General features: G+C 40.7%; 1 protein-coding gene across 7 annotated transcripts in view; it reads right to left on the bottom strand.

The window, feature by feature from the left end:
• Positions 1-27,389, bottom strand: part of ORC4 (origin recognition complex subunit 4) — a 326,462-nt gene that overhangs the window by 207,551 nt on the left and 91,522 nt on the right. For 5 of the 7 annotated variants that reach the window (XM_086957257.1, XM_086957260.1, XM_086957259.1 and 2 more), the window contains exons 3-6: positions 25,051-25,127; positions 23,991-24,081; positions 11,487-11,562; positions 7,592-7,677 (exon numbers count right to left, since the gene is read on the bottom strand). In XM_086957257.1, coding sequence (XP_086813383.1) covers positions 7,592-7,677; positions 11,487-11,562; positions 23,991-24,081; positions 25,051-25,127 — 330 coding nt within the window. Of the gene's footprint in view, positions 1-7,591; positions 7,678-11,486; positions 11,563-22,700; positions 22,753-23,990; positions 24,082-25,050; positions 25,128-27,389 lie in introns of those variants that run through there. The other 2 variants (XM_086957264.1, XM_086957263.1) reach the window with 2 other exon arrangements.

The raw sequence follows: 27,389 nt of genomic DNA, 5'->3' as shown, positions 1-27,389 counted from the left end.
GGGTGAGGTTTGTCAGTATGTGTCCCAGTCCTACTCCTATTTCTATGTTGGTTACGTTTGGTGTTAGAGCCCTATGGGTCTTAATGAATTATTTTTGGGTTTCAGAGTACACTAGTTATATTCAATTTTCAGTTTATTTTATTGTTAATTGAGCGTTATATTTCCATATTATCTACAGGTAGTATCTCTTCAAAGCTACCTTCTTGTTCTCTTTTATGTAATTTTATTTTTCTTTGTAGACTACCCATATCGAAAGAAAACACAAGGAAGATTTCTCTATCCAAAGAGTGTTTATTTTTGCATTTCTGTGTTAGGATTTCAATTCTGCAAATCCTAAATTAGAATAGATCTACTTTGTTAAAGCATAGTGTATACTCTTTTGCCCTCAGTTAGACTCGTTTTTTGTGCCTTTCTGCCCTCTGCATCACCACTCAGCACCACCACATTATCACTCAGCACCACCACATTATCACTCAGCACCACCACATTATCACTCAGCACCACCACAGCACCACCACAGCACCACTCAGCACCACCACAGCACCACCACAGCACCACTCAGCACCACCACAGCACCACCACATTATCACTCAGCACCACCACATTATCACTCAGCACCACCACACTATCACTCAGCACCACCACATTATCACTCAGCACCACCACAGCACCACTCAGCACCACCACATTATCACTCAGCACCACCGCATCACTCAGCACCACCACAATAACATTCAACACCACCACAGCAACACTCAGAAATCCACCCTCCAAATCCAAAAAACCAAACCACCAGCTATTATGTAAGTATTAATTAATTATAAAATGTATAAGCCATTGTGATTTGTAATATCAATACATGTAAGTCAGGGAAATACTAAACAGGTAGCTTTACTAATGCTATAGGTGTCACATGTGCAAATTTTATAACTATTGGCAATTAAAATAACAAAATTATTAATTTTGCCATTTGAAAAACCTAAACATAAGTTAAAAAATTACTACATTTACAAGACCAATAGCTCCAACTTTTCTATTTCGAGACCTATTGCATTTCCAATGCTTGTTAAAGTTGAATTTGTAACCATCTGCTGTAAACCCAAGTATAATGGTGTTCACTCTTTTCAAGTGAGTATCCAAGTCGTCGTCTGTGAGATAAATATCATCTACGTTAGATAATGCCTCATCATCATATATTTGTAGTAACTCTGTTACTCTAGCTGAGAATAGTCCTGGGCTGTTCTTGAACCCCTGTGGGAGCCTACAGAAATTTTTCTGAGACCCCATCACGGAGAAAGGGGTCAAATACCTGCTTTCTGGTGCAATGTTTTGACAAAAGAAACCATTAGATATGTCTAATGTCGTTTTATATTTTTTCCTAACTATGTTGTTCATTAGTGCAGCACTATGCGAGTTTTGTACTGCAAATGTTTTGCAACATGCATTAAGGTGTCTGTAGTCCAAAACTAGACGATATGAATTGTCTGGCTTGGAGACAGGAAACAAAGGATTGCTCATTTGAGAGGTGCATGTTTCAATCACCCCCTGGTATTCAAGTTGATCTAAGATCTCCCTGACTTGTTTTTTAGCTTCTTGCTTAACAGGATACTGCCTATGGGCAGTTGGTTCACTTTTTAACTGGATTTTGTGAGGAGGTGAGTCCTCATCCCATCCTACATGATTTTTATATAATGCCGGCGCCTGGGCTACTGCCCATTTCCTTGCATAAGTATATTTTTTGTGAATCGGAATGTGATTCGAGAAGGCAGGCATAATCATTTCTTCGCCACGAGGGCACTCCCTGACAAACTCTGGGGGCCAATCTTTTTCAGCTAACAGAATTTCATAGCCTTTTGAGAGTTTATCCCAAAATAGACCCTTTATTTTCCTAGTCTTATCACCCTCTATACGCAATGTTATTTCGTATATCTTATGGGGCTCGCTAAGTCTGGTGTCGGCAGTTTCAACCTGAATGTATTAATTTGTGTCCACTGTCTCCAGATGACTCATCAAGATCTTGCGGGCTATACTGATTTCTGCTGCACTGTCTAACATTGTCTGTGCCCACTACTCGTTTTTCAACTGTGTCCTCAATATTCTCGGCATGGTTGATTACTCTAATACTGGCTACCTTCTTTTTTGGAAATTGAGATTTTTTTACTCTGAGCAGGTTCCTTGTCTTTGGACTTGGCGTGCTCTCCTGGGTCTGACCGTCCTCTTTCCGATTTCTGCGAAAAAGATCGAGAGGGACGTGTATCAATACTTTGATATCTATCAGGTTTTTTTCAAATTATCCCTATTTCTAAGGTTATATCTTTTCTCAGAGGGCTCCCTCTGGGGAGACTGGTGTTCTCGAGTCGGAGTTCTTTCCCTCCGTCGAGGAGACCTTCCTCTGGACTGGAAAACATTTTCCTTGGGAGTGGATTGTTTATTTCCATCCCAGCTCTTCTTAGAAGTGTTAGAATTATTTTTAATAAATAATTTTTCAGGATTTGAGCAGTTGGGGTTTTACTGGCTTCCCACCCAAGCGGTCTCTACCTAATTCTTCATAGCATTTCTCTATGATTCTGGCAAGCTCAACTGGCTGATCTGTTATATCTGTTTCCTTCAACTTCTGGCGGATCGCCACCGATGCTGCTTCTCCTTTTATATTGGCTAATAATATAGCCGAGACCAGCTTGAAGTCTTTCAGTAATTTCATACCAAGAGTTAAAGCAGGTTCTGGACCGTATTCATTTTGAATCTGTCTTAGTACATCTGGTATTACCGCCATAGACGGAACACCATGATTTTTTGTGTAAATGGAAGCAAAGACTGTACCCAAAGTGTCACAGTCCTCCACGTGTGGTGCGATTCCCATAGGAAGGCAGATGGTCAAGATTCTGTGTTTCTCGATAGGGGTATTATCCGGAAATACTGCCTCTATTTGAGTGATTTTTTGCGCTAACCAGAAAGGAATTTGTACCCGTTTTACGGGTGTTTTACCAAGACATGACTGTATGTTCTGTGGTGTGATTTTAATAGTGTTCCCCTGATGAGGGGTCAGCTGTGGTACATTAACAGCTGGTTGGACTGTAGTAGTCCGCATTACATATTGGACTAATTGCCTATGTATTTTTATTAATGTTTTTAGCTGTACTAACAGCTCTTCTTTAGACATTTTTGCAATGTCCGGATGTGGTGTGTAGCTGGCTAGAACCGGCCACGTTGCTCCTGGTCTACCTAGTGGACCGAGCCTGGTAATAGGATCATTGTGTTTTAGGGCGCCTTTAAACCAAAGTAAATGTTCTTGGTATTTTAGTGGGATTTCAGTCTCCTCGAAAGGAGCGTACTCTTCCGGTGGTTCCTCTATTTTGTAATAGTGAAACTGTGTTGTTCTAGCGTTTGCCGCTAGAAAGTTTATCCATGAATAGAATACCTCTGTCTGCCGATATTCGTGTGCCTCTATCACGAAAATTACTGTACCACCTTGTGGTGTCAGTCCGTTTTCTATAAGTTTTAAAGTTATAGATTTTCTTAAATGTACCGGGATGATTATTGCATCCGGTTCAGTAGTAGTGTCGGGACTCTGCTGAGTCGCATCTGCTGCGGCCCCAGTGGTTCCGTTTTCTCCTGGCATTGTATAAATGCAAGGTTTGCAGAGTAGGTCTCCAAGGAGACAAAGATTAGGTGCACAATATTTTGGAACACTGTATCCTTCAACGTTGAATAAACCAGAGCTTTACATAGGAATCTCTTCCTACTGAGTTCGGGCGGATTTTAACCTTTTACCCACTCCAGACGTCTATTGGAGTATTTACGGGAGAAAGGGGTCTGTGTGAAAAATGCACGACTGAGTTACTCTAACGTCTTGCGTTAGTTTATCGCCTTACCAAACGTTTGGGCGCCATGTAGTGTAGTTCCTATTTTCCTAATAGGCCCTGCGCATTGGAATAACATAAACAGTAGTATCGACGTAGAAGTGCGGATCTTCCAGGCCTCCACTGACTATGCTAAACTTAATTGGGGTTGTTACCAACTAGCTCAGAGGTCACTGGAAACTTTTTTGACTGAATAGGAAGTGATCAGCTTCCCTGGCACAGCCAAGAAGGGATTCAGTTTTCCAACAACTGTGCAACATGACAACTTTGCTCCTCAGATCAAGAGTCAATCTCTAGGGTCGTGTGAACAATAGACAGTTATTTTACTCAGTCAGTGGTTGTGCAGTTTACTTTCACAATATGTAGAGAATAGAGAGACAGGCGTTTTCAATAAAGGGTAACATTTATTGAACAGTCTTTCTTCTCGTACAAGAGAAATGAATTGCCACAATTGCAAGACTTGTTATTATAAAAAGTACGTACAGTAAGATGAGTATTGCAAAATAATACTGTAAAAGCAATGATATGGTTTCTTAGCCATACAATGGTTTAAAATGAATAAAACATATACATTCATATATACATTAGGCTAAAATACTCAACTGGTGCTTCTAACTACGCCTACCCCAGTGTACCTGACCTAAGCTTAATACTTGGGAGGGGAGTAAGTAAGTAGCTTTAAGTTAAGTTGGTTTTGCCAAGGTTTGCTTCAAGAATTCTCTCTAAGGGTTTAGTCAACACCATACCTCTGGAATAGAATGATGGAGGTCTGGTATCTCCTTCAGGGGGTCGATATCCCAGTCACCCGCAAGGGTAGGCCGGAAACGCCAGAGCTGGATTTCTCTGCAGGAGAAAAGACAGCGTCTCTCTCAGCACGTCGAAGAAGAGGAGGGGCAGCGTCCGCGGGCAGCTTGCATCTGCTGGGCTCTTGCAGGGGGACGGCTGTTCAGCTCCTAAGTTCACCACACCATCGTTCGCTAGTTAGCAGCGATAGCAGTAGCGATAGCAACTATGGTATCATCAGCATAACAGCAGCTTCAGCAGCAGCGAGACAGCGTTTGCTTAAGGCAACTTTGGTAATATTTATTTTGGTAATATTTATACCTGAAAGGTGCCTTGTTTGACGTACGTTTTTGGACATAAGACGTCAATAAAGATGTCACTAGGAAGTGATCGTCTATCAGTGCTCATTAGAGTTCTATTACTAATCAAAACATAGCAAGCGGGGATTTCCAGGTTGCTGAGTTTTTATCTTGTTGAAGAACTCGGAGTGTTAATCTAGGAATCTTAGATAGTAACTTCTGCTATGTCATTGCACTAATTGGTTGCAAAGGAAGTGGCAGAGAAAGCGATTCTGAAATGTGGCTCTGTTTGTGTGAGGCCAGAGACGAGTTTCTGAATATTGTATTTGATCGGTTATGCCAATATAGGGAATAAATGGATTTATAGCCGTATAGGGGCATAAGGTCACAGTATCGATCAGGGTCCTAGATTAGAACACTACACTGGGACTGAACGTTTGTTCAGTGTGATGATCAGCCTCACGATGGGAGTCCCCACTCACTGTCGGCCTTGAAGCCTATAAATGGTTTCCCCGTTTTCCACATGACGATTCCACTTGGGAATAACATCTTTGCCAAAAGAAATGCTCATCACTTTCTGTGGTGTACATTTGTTTTGGCAATGTGGCAATGTGTTTTGCCCATGTGTTACAGGACCAAGCCTTCTCCAAGAGAGGAACACTTCTGTCCTTTTTGACACCATGGTTTGTCTAGCTGCAGGCAGTGGCTTTCTTTGCTGGATCTCATATTAGTGAGGTTTTTGGTGTAGATCCATCCTTTGCTTTTTGTTGGGCTTGGACTGCCTTAAACGTTTATGCTATATGGCTTCCTGTGGGAGATAGGTGCTTCATCTCCCCCTTCTGCTCAGGTGCCTTCCCACCTGCACTTGTCTGGGAAAGGGTCAGCGTATAAACCTGGTCATGCCTATGGTCGTTTAATTCCTTACTTCAGGCTCTCCAACAATCCACAGCCAAGTAAAGCATAATGGGGTTCCTGTATTTGATTGGCTTAGTCTTCAATGTGGGTGGACTTTGAAGTTAGATTGTGTATGTTGCAATCTGGGCGTGTCTCCTTCATTGGCTTCAAAGATCCTGGTATTGGTGTGAGTGTTTCAATTTCCAATGGGGCCTTATTTGGGTTTTCTTCCTGGGGTGCCTGATCAACTAAGCTGTCTTACATCTTTGTAAGGGAAAAGAACGGTGTTTTATCCCACAGAGACTCTGTTCCTTGCTTCTGGCTTAACCCTTTGGTTGCCTGTTAGTACCTAGCCCAGGTAGGTGTGTTCTGATGGGACCATTTTGGACATGACATTGTGCCACCAAGTGGCCTTAGCCCTGTGCTCCTCGGGAGGCAAGAGTTTGAGTTTGCTTTATGGCCTTGTAATTTGCTGTATCCGGGCCATATCATTTGCGAATATGGTCCCTAACAGACTCTCTCCCGCTTCCCCCTCCTAGATTTGGGGAGAGGAAGGGGGTCAGGTCGACGGTGGTCTTTCATCTCTGCTCACATTTTTGCTTGTTGCTCGTGCTGAGATGTACTTTCATTGTTGAGGTAAACTGAGAGTCTTGGTAATTATCTTCGTCCTGCTAACTGTGGTCTGGAGGTTTTTTGTCAATGCCACTGGATGTGCCAGAGGAGTGTCTGGGCCTATGCTGGCATTGGCTTTTTTTGACTCTCCAGTTGACTCATGAGGGTCGGCTTGTCAGACTCTGGTGATTTGGGGGCCTACTTCTGTTACTGCCTTGAATTAACATTTTGCCTCTGGGAATTCCAGCACTAGCCACCTTGCTTTTGCACTTTTGCTTGGAGCAAAGTTGGCTTTCTAACTAAAGCCCTTCCTTTTTGTGACTGGATGTAACCTTCCTGGAATTGCCTTGGCGGTCAATTGATGCCGGTCCTGTCTGCTTTAGTGATGTAAGGATTAGGACAAGTAAGCGATGAGGTAATGCTGTGTATAGTTAGCAGTACTATGATCACTCCAATTCGTCTTCCACTTTTTAATTCCCATGAGTCTGTATCCTCCCTGAAATGCGCCTGGCTCTGATATAGGTCTGATGTTCTGCTTTATTAGTTGACATAGAAGGAATCTTGTTAGATATTTTAAGGCACAACTGGAGTGGCAGTAGTTCAATATGTTTCTTCATGGTAAGCAGCAGGGTGACAGGCTACGTGGTGTGGACACACCTCCTTAAGTACGGACAGAGACAGGAATACAATGTTACAAATGATATTGCAGGGACCTACATTTTGCTACCACATCAAACAAAACTGTCACAGATTAAATATTGTTTCGACACAAAAATGATGGGATAATTAGCATTCATAACTACTCCATGCTCTTCAATTCCATAGTTGGCCCCTTGTTGTGTTTATTACCAATTCCACTTTGTTCTACGATGATAGATTTACAGTTAAGATCAGTTTTTTGGTCACTGAAGCACCATAAAAACAAGTGACCTGATAAATTACCAGATTATTATAGCCAATGCAGAGAAAAGGGAGCCCCAAATTTTCCTTAATGTGGATGGAAAAAAATTAATTAAGAATAGCTAAAGTAAGAGGTTTGCGGACATTAAAGAAGATTGTACCACAATATGTTTTATATAACACTGACATTGTTGATTGCTCGGCCATATGCTCAAACATGAACTACAAACGTTATATACTCACAAATACTTTATCGCCAACCACATTTTCCAGACAGAGTTGCCTTGTGATTTCCTTGAGAGCTATTTTGTCATTGGTCTGCAACAATCCTAATGAAAAAAAGAAAGTGTAACATTATCAAAAGTTGGTCAAGCGTTCAATTACTTTTGCTTTCATACTGGCCCAGCTTACTACACTTCCAAATTAATAAACTCTGTTAACCTATGCCACTTTAAAGAACTTAAAGAGATGTATTTAAGCTCACCTGTAGTGGTACCGTTTTGAAAAGTGATGTTTTCGGTACAGGAAATCGGACTTAAAACAAAAATGAAGAAAATGCTGCATTTCTCAAACTAAACTTGGTGACATCACTATATGTAATAGTGGTCAGTAAAGCTATAGTCATGAGCTTTTCCAGCATCTCACAGCTGTACGACTAAGCAAAAGGGGCAAAAGTGAAAAGCATGGCATGGGCCAGTCTATAGAACTCAGCCAATGGGAGCAACATTGTAGACAAGATTAATGAAATCATACCCTTTGTTCTATTTCTTCACAGGTCTTCTTCAGAATGACTACTAGAAGACTGTTAGCTAAATGGGAGGGTAGTTATTGCAGTTCATGTGCAAACAGGCAGGCCTAACCCAACGCCGCTGTTCATCAAAGAGTGGATTAAGTTCAAAACTCTGCTGATTCCGGATAATCCAGAAAAAAGGCCCAGCCTATTGTAGGAACAGGCTCGACATAAAACAAACTACAAGAAGATCTTCATTCAGCTAATCAGAGCCTTCTTCGTGTTCCAAAATTCAACAAAATGTAGAATAAGTGGTTGTTCCTTTTCGACACTTGCGACCAAGTTATGGAATAAGCTGCCAGTTGATCTTGGAATGCTCAATTCAGAAGCGCTATTAAAAAAAAAAAAACTAAAGACCTTAACCTTTTTTCAGGCAAGTAGGATTCCTTGAATTGAAGAAGAATGGAGGCAGCACCAAGCACAAAGTAAATTAACCCGACCCGAGTTGTATCAAAAAATATATTTTTCTTTTTATTTTCGTATTTTCAAAGTGCACAGGACAGCCAATGTGTTTCGCTCCCCAACCATGGGAGCTTCGTTAGGGCAAAAGTACTGGATGGTTAGTCTTGCTGTAGTGCAGTAAAGTTGAAAAAGGAGCTGGCCAATGTAATGATAAAGACACGAGTGCAGACATTCCAATAGTGGGAATAGAAGTGTCAACAAGCGTCACGGGCCGGTCACGCCAGTTGCATGAAAAATTCTCTCTCAAATTGAATATTAGTATCCTAGATATACTGGACGAGAAGCGACGTATGTCCAGTCCTTGATAAGCTGCTACCACACGTGCTCCAAAGATTTGTCTCATAAACACGGCCCGCGGCGGATTCTATCGAATAGAATTTTTCTTAGGATTCCTTGAATTTATCTCAGCTGGCCAACACCAGGAGGCTTCCTTGTTGAAGCAGCTGTAGCGCTTTACATATGGGCAATTCATATCAGATTTTGACAGTAACAGCTGTTCTCGCTAGTGTAGGAAGTAGACATTCCCAGAACTACTTGCTTCACGGCTCTTTTCAGTGTGAAAGACTTAAATATTTGATGTCACCAGCTCTCTGAAATGGAGCGTGGGACACACACTCGGGCAAAGAAGTTTGAAGTTCCACTGTGACTGATCTTACCTTTACCCAGGAACCAAAGTTCAGAAATATTATTTTTAATTGATTAATAAATTACTAGCTGTTGCTCACCATACATTGCTGAGAAGGAGTGTTAAGTTTCTCCCAAAACCCAATTTTACTCGTCTGCACTAGAATTTAACTGCTAAGCTGAACCAAAAGGAAGTTATTCCACATACCACCAGTAACAAGTACCTTAAAGTACAACATGTATTCATAGATAAATATGCAAGCAGATGTCCTCGCGGACAGCTCCTTTACCAACTTGAACTAGGAAGCAATGCTCACAGCAAAGTACCATACATTTAAGAATGAAATATATAGGATAGATCGATCTGCAACATATGGATGGTTGACAATCTATACAATAGTGGCAACGGGGTAAAGATAAATGAAGGGACAGAGTCATAAAACATCCCTCATTCAAGAAACTATTACAACAGCCAATTCAGCCAATTTGTGCAGCACTGAATTCCCAAAAGGAGGACCGGTTAAACGGAGCCCAGTTGAATTTAATTTTGGACTAATACAGGGTTTGAGGCTGTTATCCAATGACTAAGAGGAGGAAACTCTGGCCATGAACAATAAGGCACTCTCTCTACCGCTCGAAAAAAACCTTGAACTAAAGTCTAGCAAACATATTTGGCTCGGAGGAAGATGGTGCAAGAGTCCATAGCAAGCAAGCTGATGTTTTCAGTTGAAATTACAATGACCCTGTGGCTTGTCGCTGTCTTTAGGCATAATAATGATAAATTACTGCTCCAGCATTGTCAAAATTAAATTGGGCTCCCTGTTAGGGCTGATGGCTAGGCGATTCAGAGAGGCAAGTACTAAGATGTCGGGACTGCTGTCTTTCACTGATGAATTATCTCTTTTGGTTGCAGAGTAGAGCACGTTTTTCCTCCAATGAAATCTCCTAAGTTTCAATGAGAAGCTTATACACAGACCTGCTCATTCAGAAGCTATTTATTATAAAGTGTCCCTTTGTAAATATGATATACACACATTTTTGTGACACCTTTAGTTGTAAAAAACAGTGAAATCCACAATGGCAGCCACACTTGCTGTTTAATTAGTATGTACGGTGGGTGAAACTTTTGCCTAGCATGGCACAAAGCTTTAACTCTACTTCTGGTGGCAGAGTAGCAGAGAAGGCTTTTGCAGCCACAATACTGCAGTACAGAACTGGAAGGTGTAAAGCAACAGATGAATTCCTCTGCTCCTGTTAGGAATTTGGCGACCACCAGAGTGCAACAGGACATCTTTCAAAGGAGCTTAGCCTGGTCCAAGATGTACGAATAGATGTGAAAAATATGTTCTGATGGGTATCTTGCCTAACAGGACAGGGGCTTGTGCTTCTTTTATTAAGGACTTCTCCTAACATTTCTTTTTCAAACCTGGTATTATTGTAACTTTCTTAAGGACTTTCTTAAGGACCATGTGCCAATGTGGAAGTATCTGCTTCTTCCTCCACACAATTGTGCTCACAATGCCTCTAGAGAGAGCTGCTACAAAAGCATCTGATGCCACATCCAAGTACATAACAGGCTACTAGAGCTGTATAAGACTTAAGTTTTGATAAAAACTTTGAGGCGAGCTTAGATAAATCAAAATTAAATAAGACACAACCCTGCTATATGCCCTAGGTTTCCACCTACAAACAACCCTCTGCTTTTCCAATGTCAATTAGTTTAATAATTAGGAGTGTGAATGCGCTCTGCCTCCAACAAAATGCATACTAAGAGTAGACAAAATAGACTTCCAAGCGATAGGAAATACACTAAGATACTTTGGAAATAATTTAATGTCTAGCTTAGATCACATGTACCTTTAGTGGAAGGACTTTCTAAGTGTAATGGGTCTTTTAGTTTAAATTGTGGTCTATACAGATGCAGGAATGTGAATTGCAGAATTTAATTGTGCTTTTCTGGAGAAAAAAAGCCAAAAATGTAAACTTTTTGATATTAGAGCTATTTAACAGTTCAGCCATGGATCATATAGAAATTGAAACACAGGATACCCCGTAATCGGCTCAAAGCTAATGTGAACTGTCTACAAACCACCATGTTGAAGCAACAAATCTGGGTCTTGGCCAAATAAAGTGACGCAAAACATGTTTTTCTTAAAGATCATATACTTCGGTACAGCATACGCAAGGAAGTACACCAAACATTTTTCTATATATCACAATACATATTGTCCAGAATATTATAATATTAATCAAATTACTTACCATTAAGGTGAACTTGTAGAACATTTTCTTTTGCTTGCTTAATTTCCACTAGTTCCTTCAATGCATCACTCAATAACTAAATGGAATAAAAAAAATAAAGTATACCTTAGCTATCCAAGTAAACAATTACTTGCATTAGATACTCTTTTATTGCCTTCTTTCAAGCAGGGTGAGAAGTCAATTCAGCTGTTTATCTGCTTATATATATTAGCAAATTGGACGACCAATCAGAAGCTCTCACTACAAGCTATAGCTACACATTCAGGCCTGCACACAGGCCTTCCTGTGGCTGCCAATTCTCTGTGCCTGAAGAGGTGCTTCTGTCCTGGTGATTGCATCCCTGCCCTCCCTGCAACTCACAAAAGCCTGGTGCTAAGGAAAACAGAGTTTTCAGTAAAGCAAGGGGTAGAGCTCGGATATTCAAATCTGAAATAGCAGCTTCTGTGGAGGACCACTGCAGAGACGTTTCAAGGCCTGGGCAAAGTTGGCAATTGGCCAGGGCTCCCAGTTTCTAAAATGTCACCTGGGAAAGTGACAGACCGATGTGAAACTGATAGAACAAGTGGGTTAGACAAAATACCAGGTGATTTATTTAAACACAAGACCAATATTTGGCTACCATATAAAAATCACTTATGTAATGTTATCGCAAATGGTGCTGAAATCCCGGACACTTGGAAAAGTTCAGAAATTATCACTATTTTTAAAAAGGGCGATAGGAATGACCCTGCTAACTATCGCCCAATTAGTTTAATGGACATACTACAAAAAATGTATTCTAGGCATGTTTTAAATCGTATTAATATATGGATGTACGAAGAGTTAGTGCTCAGAAAATATCAAGCAGGGATAAGAGCCAAAATAAGTACCATTGATCAGGTACTAAGATTTTGCTGTTTGTGCTGGAAATATATCACCTTGAGAAAAGGTAGTTTGTACGTGGCCTTTGTCGACCTTCGGGCGGCGTTTGATTTAATCCCCCCAGAACTATTATGGGAGACTCTTAGACGCCAGGGGCTACCAGCCGATTTCCTGAAGCGGATTATAAAATTACATGAGAACAATTATGCTAAAGTTCGGTGGGGCCCAAATGGGGAGTTATCCCAACCGATACCAATAAAGAGGGGAGTCCGCCAGGGATGTGTGTTGGCCCCAACACTTTTTTCTTTGTCTGTCAACGACATCCCGCTTTGTATGGAAGAATGTAACAACGATTCTCCAAAATTGGGGGTAAAACGGGTTTGGTCCCTCCTTTTTGCGGATGATACAATCCTTATTTCTCAAACACCTCGGGGTCTACAAAATTTACTAAATAGGTTTCAGGTATATTGCAGCACAAAGGGCCTAGAGATTAATACAAAGAAAACGAAATATATGGCTCTAAATGTACATAAAACTTTTAGAGGGAATTTAATGTTAAATAGACACAAATTGGAATGTGTCCAGAATTTTAGCTATCTGGGTGTTTCCTTGGATTCAAAACTAACATGGAGAACCCAGATTGAAAAAAGTAAAATAGTATTTAAACAAAATTCATTACCGATAATGATAAGACACGGTAAAAGCCTGAATAAAGCAATCACCCCGGCCCTGGAGATTTTTAAATGTAAGGTACAATCTGCAGTATTATATGGGGCAGAATTGTGGGGTCCGATGTGTAAAAATTCCATAGCAAAAGAAAAAAACAAGTTTTACAGGGCTTTATTAAAACTGCCAATCAGTACTCTGTTAACTCCCCTTCTTTTAGACCTGAACATGAAACGCATAGACCATCATGCTATCTTAAGACCGTTTATGCTCTGGGTCAGATTATGGACAACTGCAGAATTGATAGATTATAAAAATGGTCTAAAAGAGAGATCACTGTAATAAGGTCCAATGGTTCAAACATGTAAGAACCTGTTTGATAAAACTGGGTCTATCAAACTTTTGGAATGAACCAGAATCACTAAATTTGTCCTCAAAGAAAATTCTAAAGCTATCATTCTGGTCATATGTGAGTCATGAGGTAGTGAACCTAAATATACATGGATCTCTGACAAATAATTTTTTACTGCTCAAAGATGTAGCATCCTTTGAAGGTTTCGAAGATATGGCATTCTTAGGACAAATGTTTGTGAATTGAGGTGATCTAACAGTAGTAGTAATCTGTGTACTTTATGTGCGAATCAGACAAAGGAAGATGAGGCACACATTTTGTTTTTTTGCCCAACCTATGCAGGACCAAGGAAAAGGTGGATTCTGCCCCTTTGTCGGAACATAGGTTCCAGATCCCACAAAGAGGCTGAAAGAATCTTAAAAACTGATACCAGTCAGGTTATAGTTTTTGGTATCAGAAATTCCTCTTGGTCGTAAATTTAAAGAGAATGAAATTGGGTCTGAAATTATGAAACCATAAATTCAACCTAGAGGCGAAAAATTCCTCAGAGATTTTGTTATATATCAGGCAGAAAATTTGAATACTAATGCATGTCATATTATAGTGCAATTTCTGGACTCGCAGATTTTAACCAGGATTTTATATGTATGCCTTTTTAGCATTTAAATATTTAAGTATTTTAAAGTGTTTTTATCTTTCATCTGGAATGCTTGTTCGGGATTTAAATGAACTGCCTACTAACTATAAGCCTCACGTTTGTGACCTCTGATTCAATTAATGTATATTGTGTAACGGCAAAGTAATTACAATGTATTTTATGTATCTTTTATGGCACTTAATGTTCCGAAATAAAGATAAGAATTGAATTGATGGAACAATCTTATTTCTTTTCTTACTTTTTTTTTTTTTTTTTTTTTTAAACAGTCTTTATTTCATGGATCTCAGTTGACATAGCTTTTCTTATGCCCACAACCCTGAGACCGGCAGCGTGAAAACACATGGCTATCTATAGCAACCCATACACAGCTTTTACGCCAACAACCCATTGGGCCGGCAGCGTTGAATGTCTTCATTGTCATCTGGACCATTATGTCAAACAGCAATCCAATAAAAAGCAGTTATATTCTATAAACCATAACAAAGAAAGTCGCCCCCCTGCCGTTCTAACTGTACTTTGAATCCGTTCAAGACGTTACTCAGTTCTCACCATTTCCTTGGCCTCATCGCACACCAAATCACACCCTACTAATTTATCCTCCCTTTCCCACTTTATAGAAGTATCTAATCTCACTATGAGTCAGCAGAAGCCACCATTCTATATATCCATCAAACATGTCACGTGTCTTGGTCCCCCTGAAGGTCAGAGCCGCCAGATCCCAACCAGCTCACAAATGGTTCCCAGATGTACACAGGTATATACCTACTTGGCATTAGCTCCCAGTAATTAGATAGCTGGTCTTTGCAATAGACTACAGGAGTCAACCACGCTGCCACCGTAGGAGGCTGTTGCTTTTTCCAGTGCATTGCCACTTGTCGCTTAGCCAGTAGTAGCAACATGGCTGTCAATTTCCTAGATCCCTTTGTACTTCCAGTACAAAACCTAAGAGCGCGATTAATGGGACTGACTGCAACTGATTGTTAGTGACTTGTCCAATAGTGTCAAGCACCTTCTTCCAAAATTCCCCTATCAGTCCGCAGTCCTATGACAGATGCATGAACGTTGAGTTTTGCGTCCCGCATCGCCAGCATTTAGTGTCTGGATGTATGCCCATTCTATGTAACTGGTTAATATAAAAAACGGTTCTGTCGGGTGCAAAACATGAATAATTCAAAGAATACTATTATTGTAGTTGAGGACCCCCCTCTTTAGACAACACAATTCAGGACCTCACAATTAATGACTCGAGGTCTTATTCATTGCATTTCCATATTTATATGAATTAAATTCATTCAATTGGTATTTCATATATACAAACAAAAGACTCTCAAAGTGGATTTGTGTGCAAAAATAGTGACAATAGTGAATAGTGATCAAGTGGTGAAAATATGTACAGTGAGAGATACAAATCTATACAATCAATATATACATATATACACAGTTATTTTTCAAGGCCATATACTGGATGGATGTCTAGAGATTCTCAATATTTCTTTAAGTTTTTGAAATCCTAGAAGTCAATGGCCTGTTGTGGGATGTCAACGTTTCAACCCTTCTGCGCCTGTGTCTAAGGTCGCGGCGGGTCTTTTTCAAGACTAAGATGTGTTGCACGACAGTCCACAGATGGCAGGTCGTGTTGAATCGCCTGTGAAGATTGAAGCTCAATGGCCATAAGATCCACTTCCAAGTTGTGAAGGGATGAGATCTCGGTTGCTAGGCAACAACGCTCGAGCACAGACGTGCCGGCGTCCTCGCGGCTCACTGTGTTAAACCGACTGACAGAAGGAGCCCGGTAAGCTGACAATCCGCAGCAGATCCTTGGAACCTAGAGCCAGCGATCTCATCCCTTCACAACTTGGAAGTGGATCTTATGGCCATTGAGCCTCAATCTTCACAGGCGATTCAACACGATCTGCATATCTCGGACGCTCTCTCTCTACCCAGTGTCATTTTAAGACTTTTTGGTATCCAAAGTAATATTTCAACTGTTTTTGTGTGCCTATTGGAGCACGCAGCCTCACTTCATCAGTAAGACATAGGTCGGTCTGACTCAGATTAATTTATGAGGAAGGGTACAATATGTTTAGGATTTAAACCTTTCCGGCAGGGTGTGTGTGTCTTCCAGCTGTTTCCCTAATGTGCTTCTCTCCTTCTCTATTCTGTGTGCTGCATTTGATAATCTGTTATGTCGCAGCTTCTCACAAAGGCACGTAGATTGGCCTGACCCAGATGGACTTAGAAAGAAGGGTACCCCATATTTAGGACGGAGACCTTTCTGGTAGGATGCCTAACCCCGACACAGCAAACTTTACTATTGCCATGACAAAAAGTAATACTCTGTCTTTGCTGTACCTTGTGTTTCCAGGAGCCGAAACTGTTGATAGTGCAATGACTAAAAGGTTCAATTGTAAAAGATGTGACTGTTAAGTGAACTCAAGGGTGGGATGGTTAATTATTTATTGACTTTCATTAAGATATGGTGTGTTCTTATTTCTTCGTCCACGCTGACCAGAAGGGTTAAACGGTTGACGCTAGCAGTAGGGATTGACGACTCATGCATTTGGAGCAGCTTCTGAGAGGGGTGTGATGGCCACTAAACAGTGGCTTATTGGCTGCAAACTGAAGATGTAACGAGGTTGTCACTTTGGTTGACAAAAATTCCCCTTCAAGACGTTTTAAACTTGGAGTCAGGTGTGGTGATCAGTATGCAATACCCTAGCATAACCCTCGCTTTTGAGTTCATTTCAGAATGTAAACCTACTAGTTATGATGGAAAAGGATGGAGCGTGGATAATTCATCCCAATAGCAATCAGGTTACTCATCTGATGAAAAGTGATGGGTGGTATGTTAATATACATTTCTGTAGTTGATTTGGGAAATATATTCTCTTTAAAAGGCTGCTAAAATATCCAGTGATTTTCAAGTAAGCTAATCAGTTTTCCTTGCTTTTTATTTGGCAAAGATGTTTTGGTTCACTCTCAGAAACATATTCGTAATAAGATGGTTTGAATAAATCCTGAATTGCTTGTATAATTTCGAACCTTTTTTCAGTGTTTGTTGTTTTAGGTGGAGACCAGAAGCATTAATAAATGATGACACTATAGTGGAAGAATGTAGCTATCTAAATCACGCTAAGAACGAGAAAGTACTAGGTTGTTCTCAAGAGTGCACTTTGTTAGGTTGGGGAAAAAGTCGTTTAAGAGGTTTCATTCTCTGTAGTTATGGGAAATGTTTTCCTTTTCTGACAAGCTCCTGAGTGGTAATAAAGGAAGACAGCAAGATAAGCATAATCCTCACTTCCAGGTCCCAAATAGGATTTTACCGTTCCGACTGCAATCGCTAGGAAATGGTGCATTCCATATAGCAATGTGGGATGAAATGGACAATACCTTAAAGTCAAAGCTTTGATTTTTAAAGAGAAGAGTTCAACTGGTGAGCTCCACCTCCTCTTTAAACAGTCTGAGGGGCAGGAAGATGGCTATTAAGAAAACATGCAGGTGGGAGGAGTTACTCCATACCACTACATGGGATGCTGATCACAGTCCTTAATGCCCCTTAAAAGAGCAGTGTAGAAAATCGCTGCTCCACAAACCTTAGCTGCATCTAGCATCCCTGCCTTACCTCCACCATGGTTTTGATAACTATGTTCACTAATGATTTCTTTGGGGATACGTTGGCGGTTAGGGGATTCGGTATTTTACCATTTGGACTTTGACATACATTTTGGGTGAGTTTGGCATTCATTTTCATTGAGGGACGAATTTTTGAATGCCTGGTACAGTAGTACCTTAATTAGTAAATTTGATGTCCTTTTAGGTTTTACCTATATTTACAACCTGTTAATCTTAATTTCACACATGCAGTCAACTGGACTGCAACTGATCACTTCAAAATTCCATTGTCCGCAAACAGTCTGTTAACAGAGATATTGAAAAAGAATCCTTAGGTGAAACGTACATTGTATTGTGGTAAAGAACCAGGAAAGTGGTTATCTTGGTTAGCTATTGCAGAATTTACATATCCAAACATTTCTCCAGTTCTCCCCATTACTCTGTACCCATGGTTACAATCCACACTACTGCCAGGAGAATTGCCAGAGTCTAGCAACCCCACTCTTTTTCCTGTACTCCAAGTCCGAACTAAATCATGCAAGCACCCATCTGCAAGTAGACCAAATCCTCTTGAGCTTCACCAAATAAGAAACGATAATATCAGTGGTAATCAGCTCAATACTGCACTGTCACGGGTAAAATTGATTTTTCTACAAATAAATAGGGCCCTTTGTCCTTCAGGTCATCACTCCTGTTGTATTAAGCCTGGCACTATTCGCCCCCCACCAATTTGTGAATATAGATTACATGACATGTTTCTTATTAAACCTGGCTCTCAAAATAAGACATAAACCACCTCCTCCACCACCGCAACCAAGAGAAAGAGCTTTGACCTGAAGAACACTCTTGAAAACCGATAGAAAACAATTTACACTTCATGTTAGCTACTCTCCTCAACTTTCTCCTGGTGCTGTTTCTCCCATGTAGAGTAATTTTCGGGGTGTGCAGGGCAGGGTCTATGAGAACCTTTGCTCTGCCTCACCTGGTGCAGAAGATCAGTAGGTCTAACAGTTGCCTTGGAGAAAGCAGACCACATCTTTAAGTCTAAGAGGCCATGCAGCTCCACCACTTTAGACTGGGCAATCGTGGGTTTGCTGACTGCACAGACAATACGAAAACACTGATACCCGTCTGGTCACCCGATTCTTATGATTGGTGGTTTTGCACCGTTGGTTGACTTTAGTGTAGGACTGTGAAAGCCCAAGGTGTAAATTCTGAATGTGTGGAAGCATCTCAGAAGCCAAAAAGAGCATAGTTCAGAGTGGCAGCAAAGACAGGTTATGTGCATCACTTGCTGTAGGGGACGGGCTAATGTGAAAGTATGAAATGGCCTTGGGCAAGAAAGAAGATGGAGTTCTCAGGCATATTATGATTGCACACAGTGTAAGGATCATCACAGCAAAGAGCTAGCAGCCAACTCATCCTCACAGCCTCACTCACCCTGTGGGCTGAAGTTCTAGTTCCTGAAAGGCAACTCGGAAACACAAATACTAGAGATTACCTTGTTTGAATGGATGACTCCATCCAAGGTAATAGAGAAAATGCCCACATTTTCAGTTGAACACTGTTCTAACTTGGTGTCCTTAGACCAGGTCAGTAAATGTTTTAGTCACGGAGATGGTGGGAAAGTATGCCTTGGAAGGACATGCAACTTGGCTGAGTTATCTGGAGAACAAATGTTGGAGGTCTATTCTTACTGTTTGGTCCGGCATTACACTTGCATTGTAAGTTTGGCTTGACACGGCAACTGTTGATTTAGGACATTTACAAACATAATTGAGACAGACTCATGGCACCACCACCATGCCTTTGGCAAGGAACAAAGGGGTGCTTCGGAGCTGAAAGGACTCTAGACAGATCCACATTTCAACACTGTTGGAATCTGGAAGGACAATGTAAACTTCAAATTCACACTTCCAGGATATGTTTCAACCACAGGAAAGGACTCTGGTGAAGCGAGGCAGCATGATGAACAAAAAGTGAAAGCGTCTACAAGGACCACAACAGGAGAAAGGGAACAATTAAACCTTTATTCACATAATGGTTGAGATGTCAGTTAGAGGTCCCAAGATTTGGAGTAATCTGAATTAAAAAAAATAATGAAAAACAAACAAACGCTGAATTGTCTGTCAAAAAGAAACATTTGTAAGTCGGTAGCTATCTGGGATCTTGGGTAACAAGAGGAAACAAGCAGTGGCAAAGCCAACAAGTTGGGTTATATAAGTATAGAAACACAGGTATATACAAAAGATGTGGTAAGGTGGTGGTAGTGGTGGTGGCAGCAACAGTGATCATAGTGGTTGTAGTAATGGTGTTGGTGGTAATGGTGGCAATTATATGGGCAGTTGAGGTGGTGGTGGCATTGGTCTGCACTAAAGTTCTGATAAAAACAATAAAAAGCCTACTGCAGTAAGTAGAATTACAAAAATGGATTACTTTCTGTATTCAATGCATGTATAAAGTAAAAGAATTGAATGGCCGTGGATTACGTGACTTTTTTCCAAATGTAAAACAGTCCCTCATGCATTACAATGCATGATCTCCATAGGAGTAGGAACAATACAGGATATACTGAAGAGAATTAGCTGAGAGAGTAATACTCTTATGGTTGGAGCCAAATTTCACCCTACGCATAATTTAAAGATTACGCAACAATAGGTCATGCAGACAGCTGCACTGTTAAATCAGATCAAAATTAAATACAAATACTTGAATTTCCTTGGTTTATAGGTGAAAAAGTCCAAGTTACTAGAATCCCTATAGTAGCAATATTGGGTTTCTCACATGTTGAAGTTACATATAGGTACATAATTCTCCGATTAACTTTTCCACTTTAAAATACATCACTTGAGTGATGTTTTTGATCAAGTATACTTTATTATGATGTATTAGAATTAATCAGCCCCACTTAATAAAATCGGTGAGTAACAGTGTCTCTTATGGGCTTATTTATTTTTACGAATTGAATCAGTTTAAAAAATTTAAATAGCTTAGATTTAAAAATGGGTTCTAGTGTTTGCAAATGTGCTGATAACTTCCACTGTTTAGTGATATCAAAGAAAACCCGATATGGAGGATATGTGGCATGCAATCTTTATTCATAAAGATTGAAAACATCTGGGCTAAAAGCAAAACCGATTTAGAAATCCAGTCCCCTTTGGTACTGTGCTAGGCCCACTGCAGCATATATTTGCCTCGCTTGCAGAAATGGTCGTAGATGGAATTTTCAAAGAATTCTCATTGTGAAGCCTACTAATTCACTCAATGCTTAACAAATGCTTATTGGTGCTACCTGTATGCTCGTTATTCGCTATGAGTTACTGTACATTTTAATCATCCGGGTGAACCCGGTCACCTAAATCACAGGGACTCACACTGGGAGTTTATTTCCACATTTTCATATTTATCACTCCGTTATTTTATTTGATTTCCAATAAATCATATTGTTTATCCTATCATATTCATTGAAGTTTTTGTACTTCAAATATTATTATTATTTTTAATGTTATTCTAACTTTTATTTCCTGAACAATGTAAGCTTTTCCTCTTCAACCGAGTTTCAGGATATTAACCTCCCCTTTATGGTAGTTCAATCATTTGGAAATACTAGGATAAAAGAATATATATTTCACAACTGACATGTCTAGAGTCCTTCCTTTCAGCCCGAAGCACCCCACTGTGCCTTGCCAAAGGCGTGGCGGTGGTGCCATATTTCTGTCTCAAGGAGGTTTTCAAGTGTATTAAATCAACAGTTGCCAAGTTGATCACTCAATTTGAATAGACTATTGTATATATTAATTGAATAAGGAAATCAGCTCAACCTATGGAGAAGAATCTACATATGGGATATTTATATGTTGTCAATATAAACTCGGATTAGTGAAGAAAAAAAAGAAAGAATAATTGAAGGATTTGTACAAATTGAGAGAATGGACTTAAATATGGTTCCAATATAAATGGACTAGGATACTAGGATTAGTAGTAATCTTTTATTTGGATGTAGAGTGATATTGAAAAACATATTAGGTAAAATAACCTGTGGTTATATTCAATATATGCCAACTTCAACACACATAGAAAACATATTGGCTGAGTGTGGTCTCAAGCTAAATGCTGGGAAGACTGAAGGTCTAATCCTTGGGAAGCAGCCTTCAATTTAGTAGACTGCCTGGTGGTCTGACTCCCTCCGCCCTTTACCGATACCTAAACCAAGAGTTAAAAACCTTGGCATCTGGTTTGACTCAAAGCGATCATTTGACAGTAGTCAGATCACAAGACTAGCGGGAGAATGCTTTGGGATTTTGAAAACCCAGAAAAAGATTCTCAGTTTTCTGCCAGAGACAGCTAGGAAGACAGTGAACCAGTCTATGTTGATGTCCAGGCTGGACTACTGAAATGTCATATCTAGGGGCCTCTCAGTCACAACTGATGAGACTCCAGCATGTGCAGAACATGGCTGCTCGGTCTCGGTTAAATATGCCTAGATGCTCACCCACAGCTCCTGATCCAGCAGAGCTGCACTGGCTTTCTTTATAGAAATGGGTTTCCTTCAAAGCTGTGCGTTTGAAGCATCCTCTCGTTATAACTTACTTGCCAAGAAGGAATCTGAGATCAGATGGCGCCTCTCTAGCTTGTATCCCCAGCATTAAAAGAGTTTGTATTGAAGGATGCTCCTTCAGCCTTCTGGCAGCCAAGTTGCGGAATTCCCTTCCTTCCTACTTAGGCAGGAAAACCCAGAGTTATCTTTTCGCAAGAAATTAAAAACCTGGCTCTTTAGAGCCACAACATTTGGTGACTCTTTGGCACTTTTGTTCTGACCCTTGGGAACGAGACCTTAGCGCTGGGACACTTCAGCTGAAGCAACTATGTGCTCTACAAGTCACCTTATTATTATTATTAAGCAATCAGTGTAACACAGTATGCTTGAACTACAATAAAAAACCTACTTATCAACAAAATTGACTAATAATCAGAGAAATCCTGTATTCGAATAATGATATGAAACATGAATTTGAAATCCGTAGGTCTATAAATATGAGGAAATTAAAAGATTATAAACTATTACCATCAGTTGTGTCAGGAGTCAATCCTGCAACACGGTTTAACGCAGCAGTCATCTTAGATACAGAAAAGGAGAGGAGAGACATGTTTAACGGTAGCAGGCACTCAGGAGAATATGAAAAACATATAAGTATATGTATTCAAAAGGTATGAACCTAGGGGGAAATGGATGGAAAGATAACTACAGATTTGAACTAGGAAATGTGATGTATAAGAGCTTGCATGCTTCAAGGTTCAATAAGATTAGAATTTAGGTGATGTCAAGATCTACAGGATTATATTAAACAGGGAAGATCTGTTAGAGACCAAGGGGTCATCGACATAACAAAATGCTGTGTTTGGGCTGTGCTCCTCTTCTTCCCTATCTTTTAGATAGGAGAGAAGAGATATTGATTGGCAACATACACGCAGTGTCCGAAGCAAATTTCATATATGTATAGGTAATCAAAAGGTCAAAATTTGGAGGAAACTGATTAAATGACAATCAAAGTATCAGAATGACTAGCTGTAATGTTACATATATTTTCTCGCATCAAAGTGTTTCCAAATAATTTGACTCCCCTGGTGTGTTTAGTACCTTGAAATGCATTGGGAGAGAGGAAACTTACATTGCACAGAAAATATTGGAATCATGTTTTTATTGAAGTAAAACAACTTACTTGATGTGATATGGCAAACAATACAATTTATAGGAAATCAAACTTACGGAAAAGCATAGTAAATATAAATATTGTGAAAAACCTCAAACAGGGTGAGCCCCTGTGATTGTGGTGAAAGGGTTCACCAGGATGAATGAAAAATCTAAGATAAAATGAACTCTTATAAAGTGGGCTATATAAATCTTTTCACTCAATACAATCACCAGATCCCTTCTCCTTATACCTGAACTTCTAGAGGTCAATCAATCATGTGGCTACTGAAGTGGTACACGAGAAATTTCAGTCTGCTATTCTAACGATTATTTGCAGATGGAAATCATGCAGGTTCACCCTTAGTGAAATTCATTCATGCATGCATGCTTGGGACCCTGGCCTCCTCTGTAATCCTTTGGAATGAGCCAAAGTGGGGGGTGAGGAGCGGAAGTCCTACTGCATTCCCACTCCGCTGCAACCAGACGTCACCACAAGCTAACTCCTTGAAGTTCTCCCCCAAACTATTATTTTATAAAGCATAGTAGGTTCACAGCACTCTTTTCAACCAACCTAATGGCATACTACACTGAAGATGGGAATGTTGTATAAAGAGGTAATAGTTCACAGCAGATAGTGAGACAAATGTTTCTACAGAAGTTTACCATATTTTTTCCAGACCCCCTAGGTCCAATAATTAGTGCAGAGTTGCTCTCTCCATGAATAACAGTTCGTTTCAATAGCTCAAGTAAGTGCCTGCAAAGAAAGCAAAAGTGAGTCAATCAAGCATAAATGTAGTTTAACGAAACAAAAACATGCAAAAACGTGTCTATGCCACAACTATTTCTATGGATTGGTATGAGAATTGAGGCAAGTGGTGTGCCCCCTATTGTCAATGGGCACCAAAGGGATAGCCTTCATATGCAGTCTTGTACAACCCAAATCCCAAATGCACTAGGGAAAATGACCAGAGAGGTACGCAAGTAGTAAGCACTCTGAAAGACTGGAGAAGTGACGTGAGAAAAGGACAATGAAAAGAGGAAAGCATGCAGACTTTCCTAAATACAAGAATATGAAGGAAAGCAAATGAGACCGAAGAATCAAAGACACTATGGAGCCAGGCACTCTAAGGATACAAAGAAAAGAAAATGAAGAAAGCCATCTTACTTTATTTGCCCAAAAAGGCAACGGCTGATCAGGAAAACCTCAAACGTAAACACTAATTAACTGTTACAGATTCAAATTGGATCCAGTTGTAAACAAATATTGCACATCAGCCTTTACGCATGAATCCTGAATCAAATGTGATGCTATGGGGCAGACAATTTCGAAACATCAATAAGGAATATAATATAAGACCTCCTTCAATGATTTAGAGGCTGGTTGTCCTGTCACATCTCAGTTCAAGGGCCATAACCTCCACAAATACCTGGCTCTAAATGTATTCAGATGTACTATCCAGAGCATTCCTAAACTAATATTTTGGGTTTGATTTCCATCCCAATGGCCTCTTCTGTATTCTAGTCAAAGGTTAAGCCATTTTCAGAGTTACCAGCAACTACGGATAAGTAACTTCATTGAGGTGATAAAGCACCTAACGCTCAATGTATTATGATATAGATAAAGAGGTCCACTTGACCTTTTGTCTAATACAATAAAAAGAGGATCGGTCACACCTTTCTAAAGGCACAACTTACTGGAGACATTTGAAACAATTTCACTTACTGGTACTGAGACTCCACACAAAACCGATTCCCATGACAATTGTGGTTGCAAAATCTTTCCCGTAGTATACTGTGCACCTGTTTGTTAGAGAGACATGGGAGTAAACAATGCCTCAATAAAAGGGAGCAACAATGACATTGACTTAGATTAGGCATTTAGTATAAGTCTTATCTGCCTATTGCAACGATTCATACATTTCATGTTTTTTTACCTTGTGGTCCATGGTACCTTTTCTCAACAATGAACTACTTTACATGTGATCTGCATTTTTAGAATGAACTGCTTTACACATGATCTTTTAGTAAGTACAATCTACATTTGCATTCTTGACAAACTGACACTGAAACACAGATTACATCAACTACCATATTGTTTGTTTTCCTGAATTCATGTGATACTATCAAAATAGCAAAAATCAGAAATAGTTTTTAGAAGGTCCTAAACAAATGAAATAAAAAAAGATCACTATGTAGATCAAAACCATAAACCACTGTCCACCCCTTTCTGATGAATATTTATCCAGACCCCCAGCACATGGAAATTAAGAGGAACACTATATTGGCTTAAAAAACATAATCAGGAGGATATCGTTTTATTATACTGCTTAACTTAGTTGAGAGTGAAACAAATCACTGAGCTTAGTAGAGCAATAACGGATTGAAAAGGAGAGGAACAAACTTGCGGGGAAACCACTCAGTGCAGTACGAGGTGAGCTTGAGTCCTGGCAGCAGTTTGGGGTGAGGGTTGGTCCCAGCTGCGGTTTGAGGTGAGTGTGAGGATTAGACCACTTTAGTTTAATGCACGATCGTAATAAGATTTGGACTCCAGTGTGCGGTAAACTGGAGTCCTTCGTGCAGTGTTGGGTGAAGGTTGATGCCACTTACATTTTGGCTGAGTGTGTGACTGAGACCCCTGCAGTTTCCTTGAGTGTGACATTTGCACCTGTGCAGCGTGAGGGTGAGCCCTCTAGTTTGCGTTGGTGTGATGCATGTCTGGACTCTGCAGTGTGAGGTGAGCTTCACTCCTGTCTGCGGTTTGGAATAAAGGTTGGTCCCAGCTTACACGCTGGTGCAAGTGTGAATCAAACCACTGCCCCTTGGTGTGTGTGATATTTGGAGCCCTTGAGAGGCGCTTCAGTGCGATTCTACAACCCCTGCAGTTTGCCGCCCAAAGTAGGGACAAGAGTGTGGCAGAAAGTGCTAGAGGGCGGATCCGTGGCGCTCGAGCCAGGCAGCGTCAAACAACAGTTGTGTTGTCACGCAGGCTGCGGGCACCAACATAGCCCTCCAGGAGCAGGTACAGCTCTCAGGGTTTTGCGACTGCCGGATTCTCCTTCAACGGTTTATGCTTTTTTATAGCGATTATATATAATCTGGTTTTCCGAGCACCCCTTAGTATGAAAAAAAAAAGAACCCACAGCAATTCTATTTCCGTGAAACATGGCTCCGTCTCCTGCACCTGACAGGGACGCGAAGGGGCGGCGGGGAGATTTGGGGATGGTGGGTGGGGGGCGCCGCAAGGTGAAAATAAAATCTTGCATGAATCGGTGGAGTAGACCGGCAAATACACGTGAAAATTAAAGCAGGAACAAGAAGGTGGGGGCACAGTCAAAAGGAGAATGGGATATGGGGAGGAAAGAGAGAGAAACAGGAATGGATGAAGGGAAGAGAGCAAGAACAGAAGGGCTAAAGGAACAAGTGAGTGCGAGGTTAAATACATCACGAGCATGCAGCACGGCAAAGAATATATGGGCAGAGGGAAGGGGGGGCTAGAGCGGGGACAAAGGAGAGCTGCGGGCGGAGGGAAGGGGTGCACAAACAGGGAGTCAGAGGCAAGAAACAAAGGCACAAACAGGGGGCAGGAAAAACGGCACAAAAAGGGGGGCAGGGGCACGAAGAACAGCACAAACAAGGGGGCAGAGGCTTACCTCATGTCCTCGGTAGACGCTGCTTGGAAAGCACAGCGCGCCCTGTAGGGATTCGGGGGCGTGTTTTTCTTGCTCTCCACTTCCCATTGGCTGGAAGGTAAAATTCCAGCCAATGGGAAGAGGAGAGCACGGGACTTAAAAAAAGACCCAGAAACGCCCCCGAATCGAGGCGTGATGGGGATAGAGTGATTGACAACTAATCTCTTCCAATGGCTAGCCACGATTTATGGAGCTAGCCAATGGAAGAGAGAGGCGGGACAAAGCCCCACACTGTACATCAAAAGATTTCGCCTGCGCGAGCACTGCTGCGCAGTGCTACGGCCAGGCGAAACCTAAAAACTAGTGCAATCAGGGGGCAGAAGGCAAGAAAAACTTGTGCACAGCTCACACAGCAGAGTGAGAGCAGAGTGAG

The sequence above is a fragment of the Lissotriton vulgaris genome, chromosome 2_1 (assembly GCF_964263255.1).
Source record: "Lissotriton vulgaris chromosome 2_1, aLisVul1.2, whole genome shotgun sequence".
Classification (NCBI taxonomy): Eukaryota; Metazoa; Chordata; class Amphibia; order Caudata; family Salamandridae; genus Lissotriton; species Lissotriton vulgaris.
Note: the sequence above shows the minus strand (reverse complement) of the source record. Positions and strands in the feature narration are given on the sequence as shown.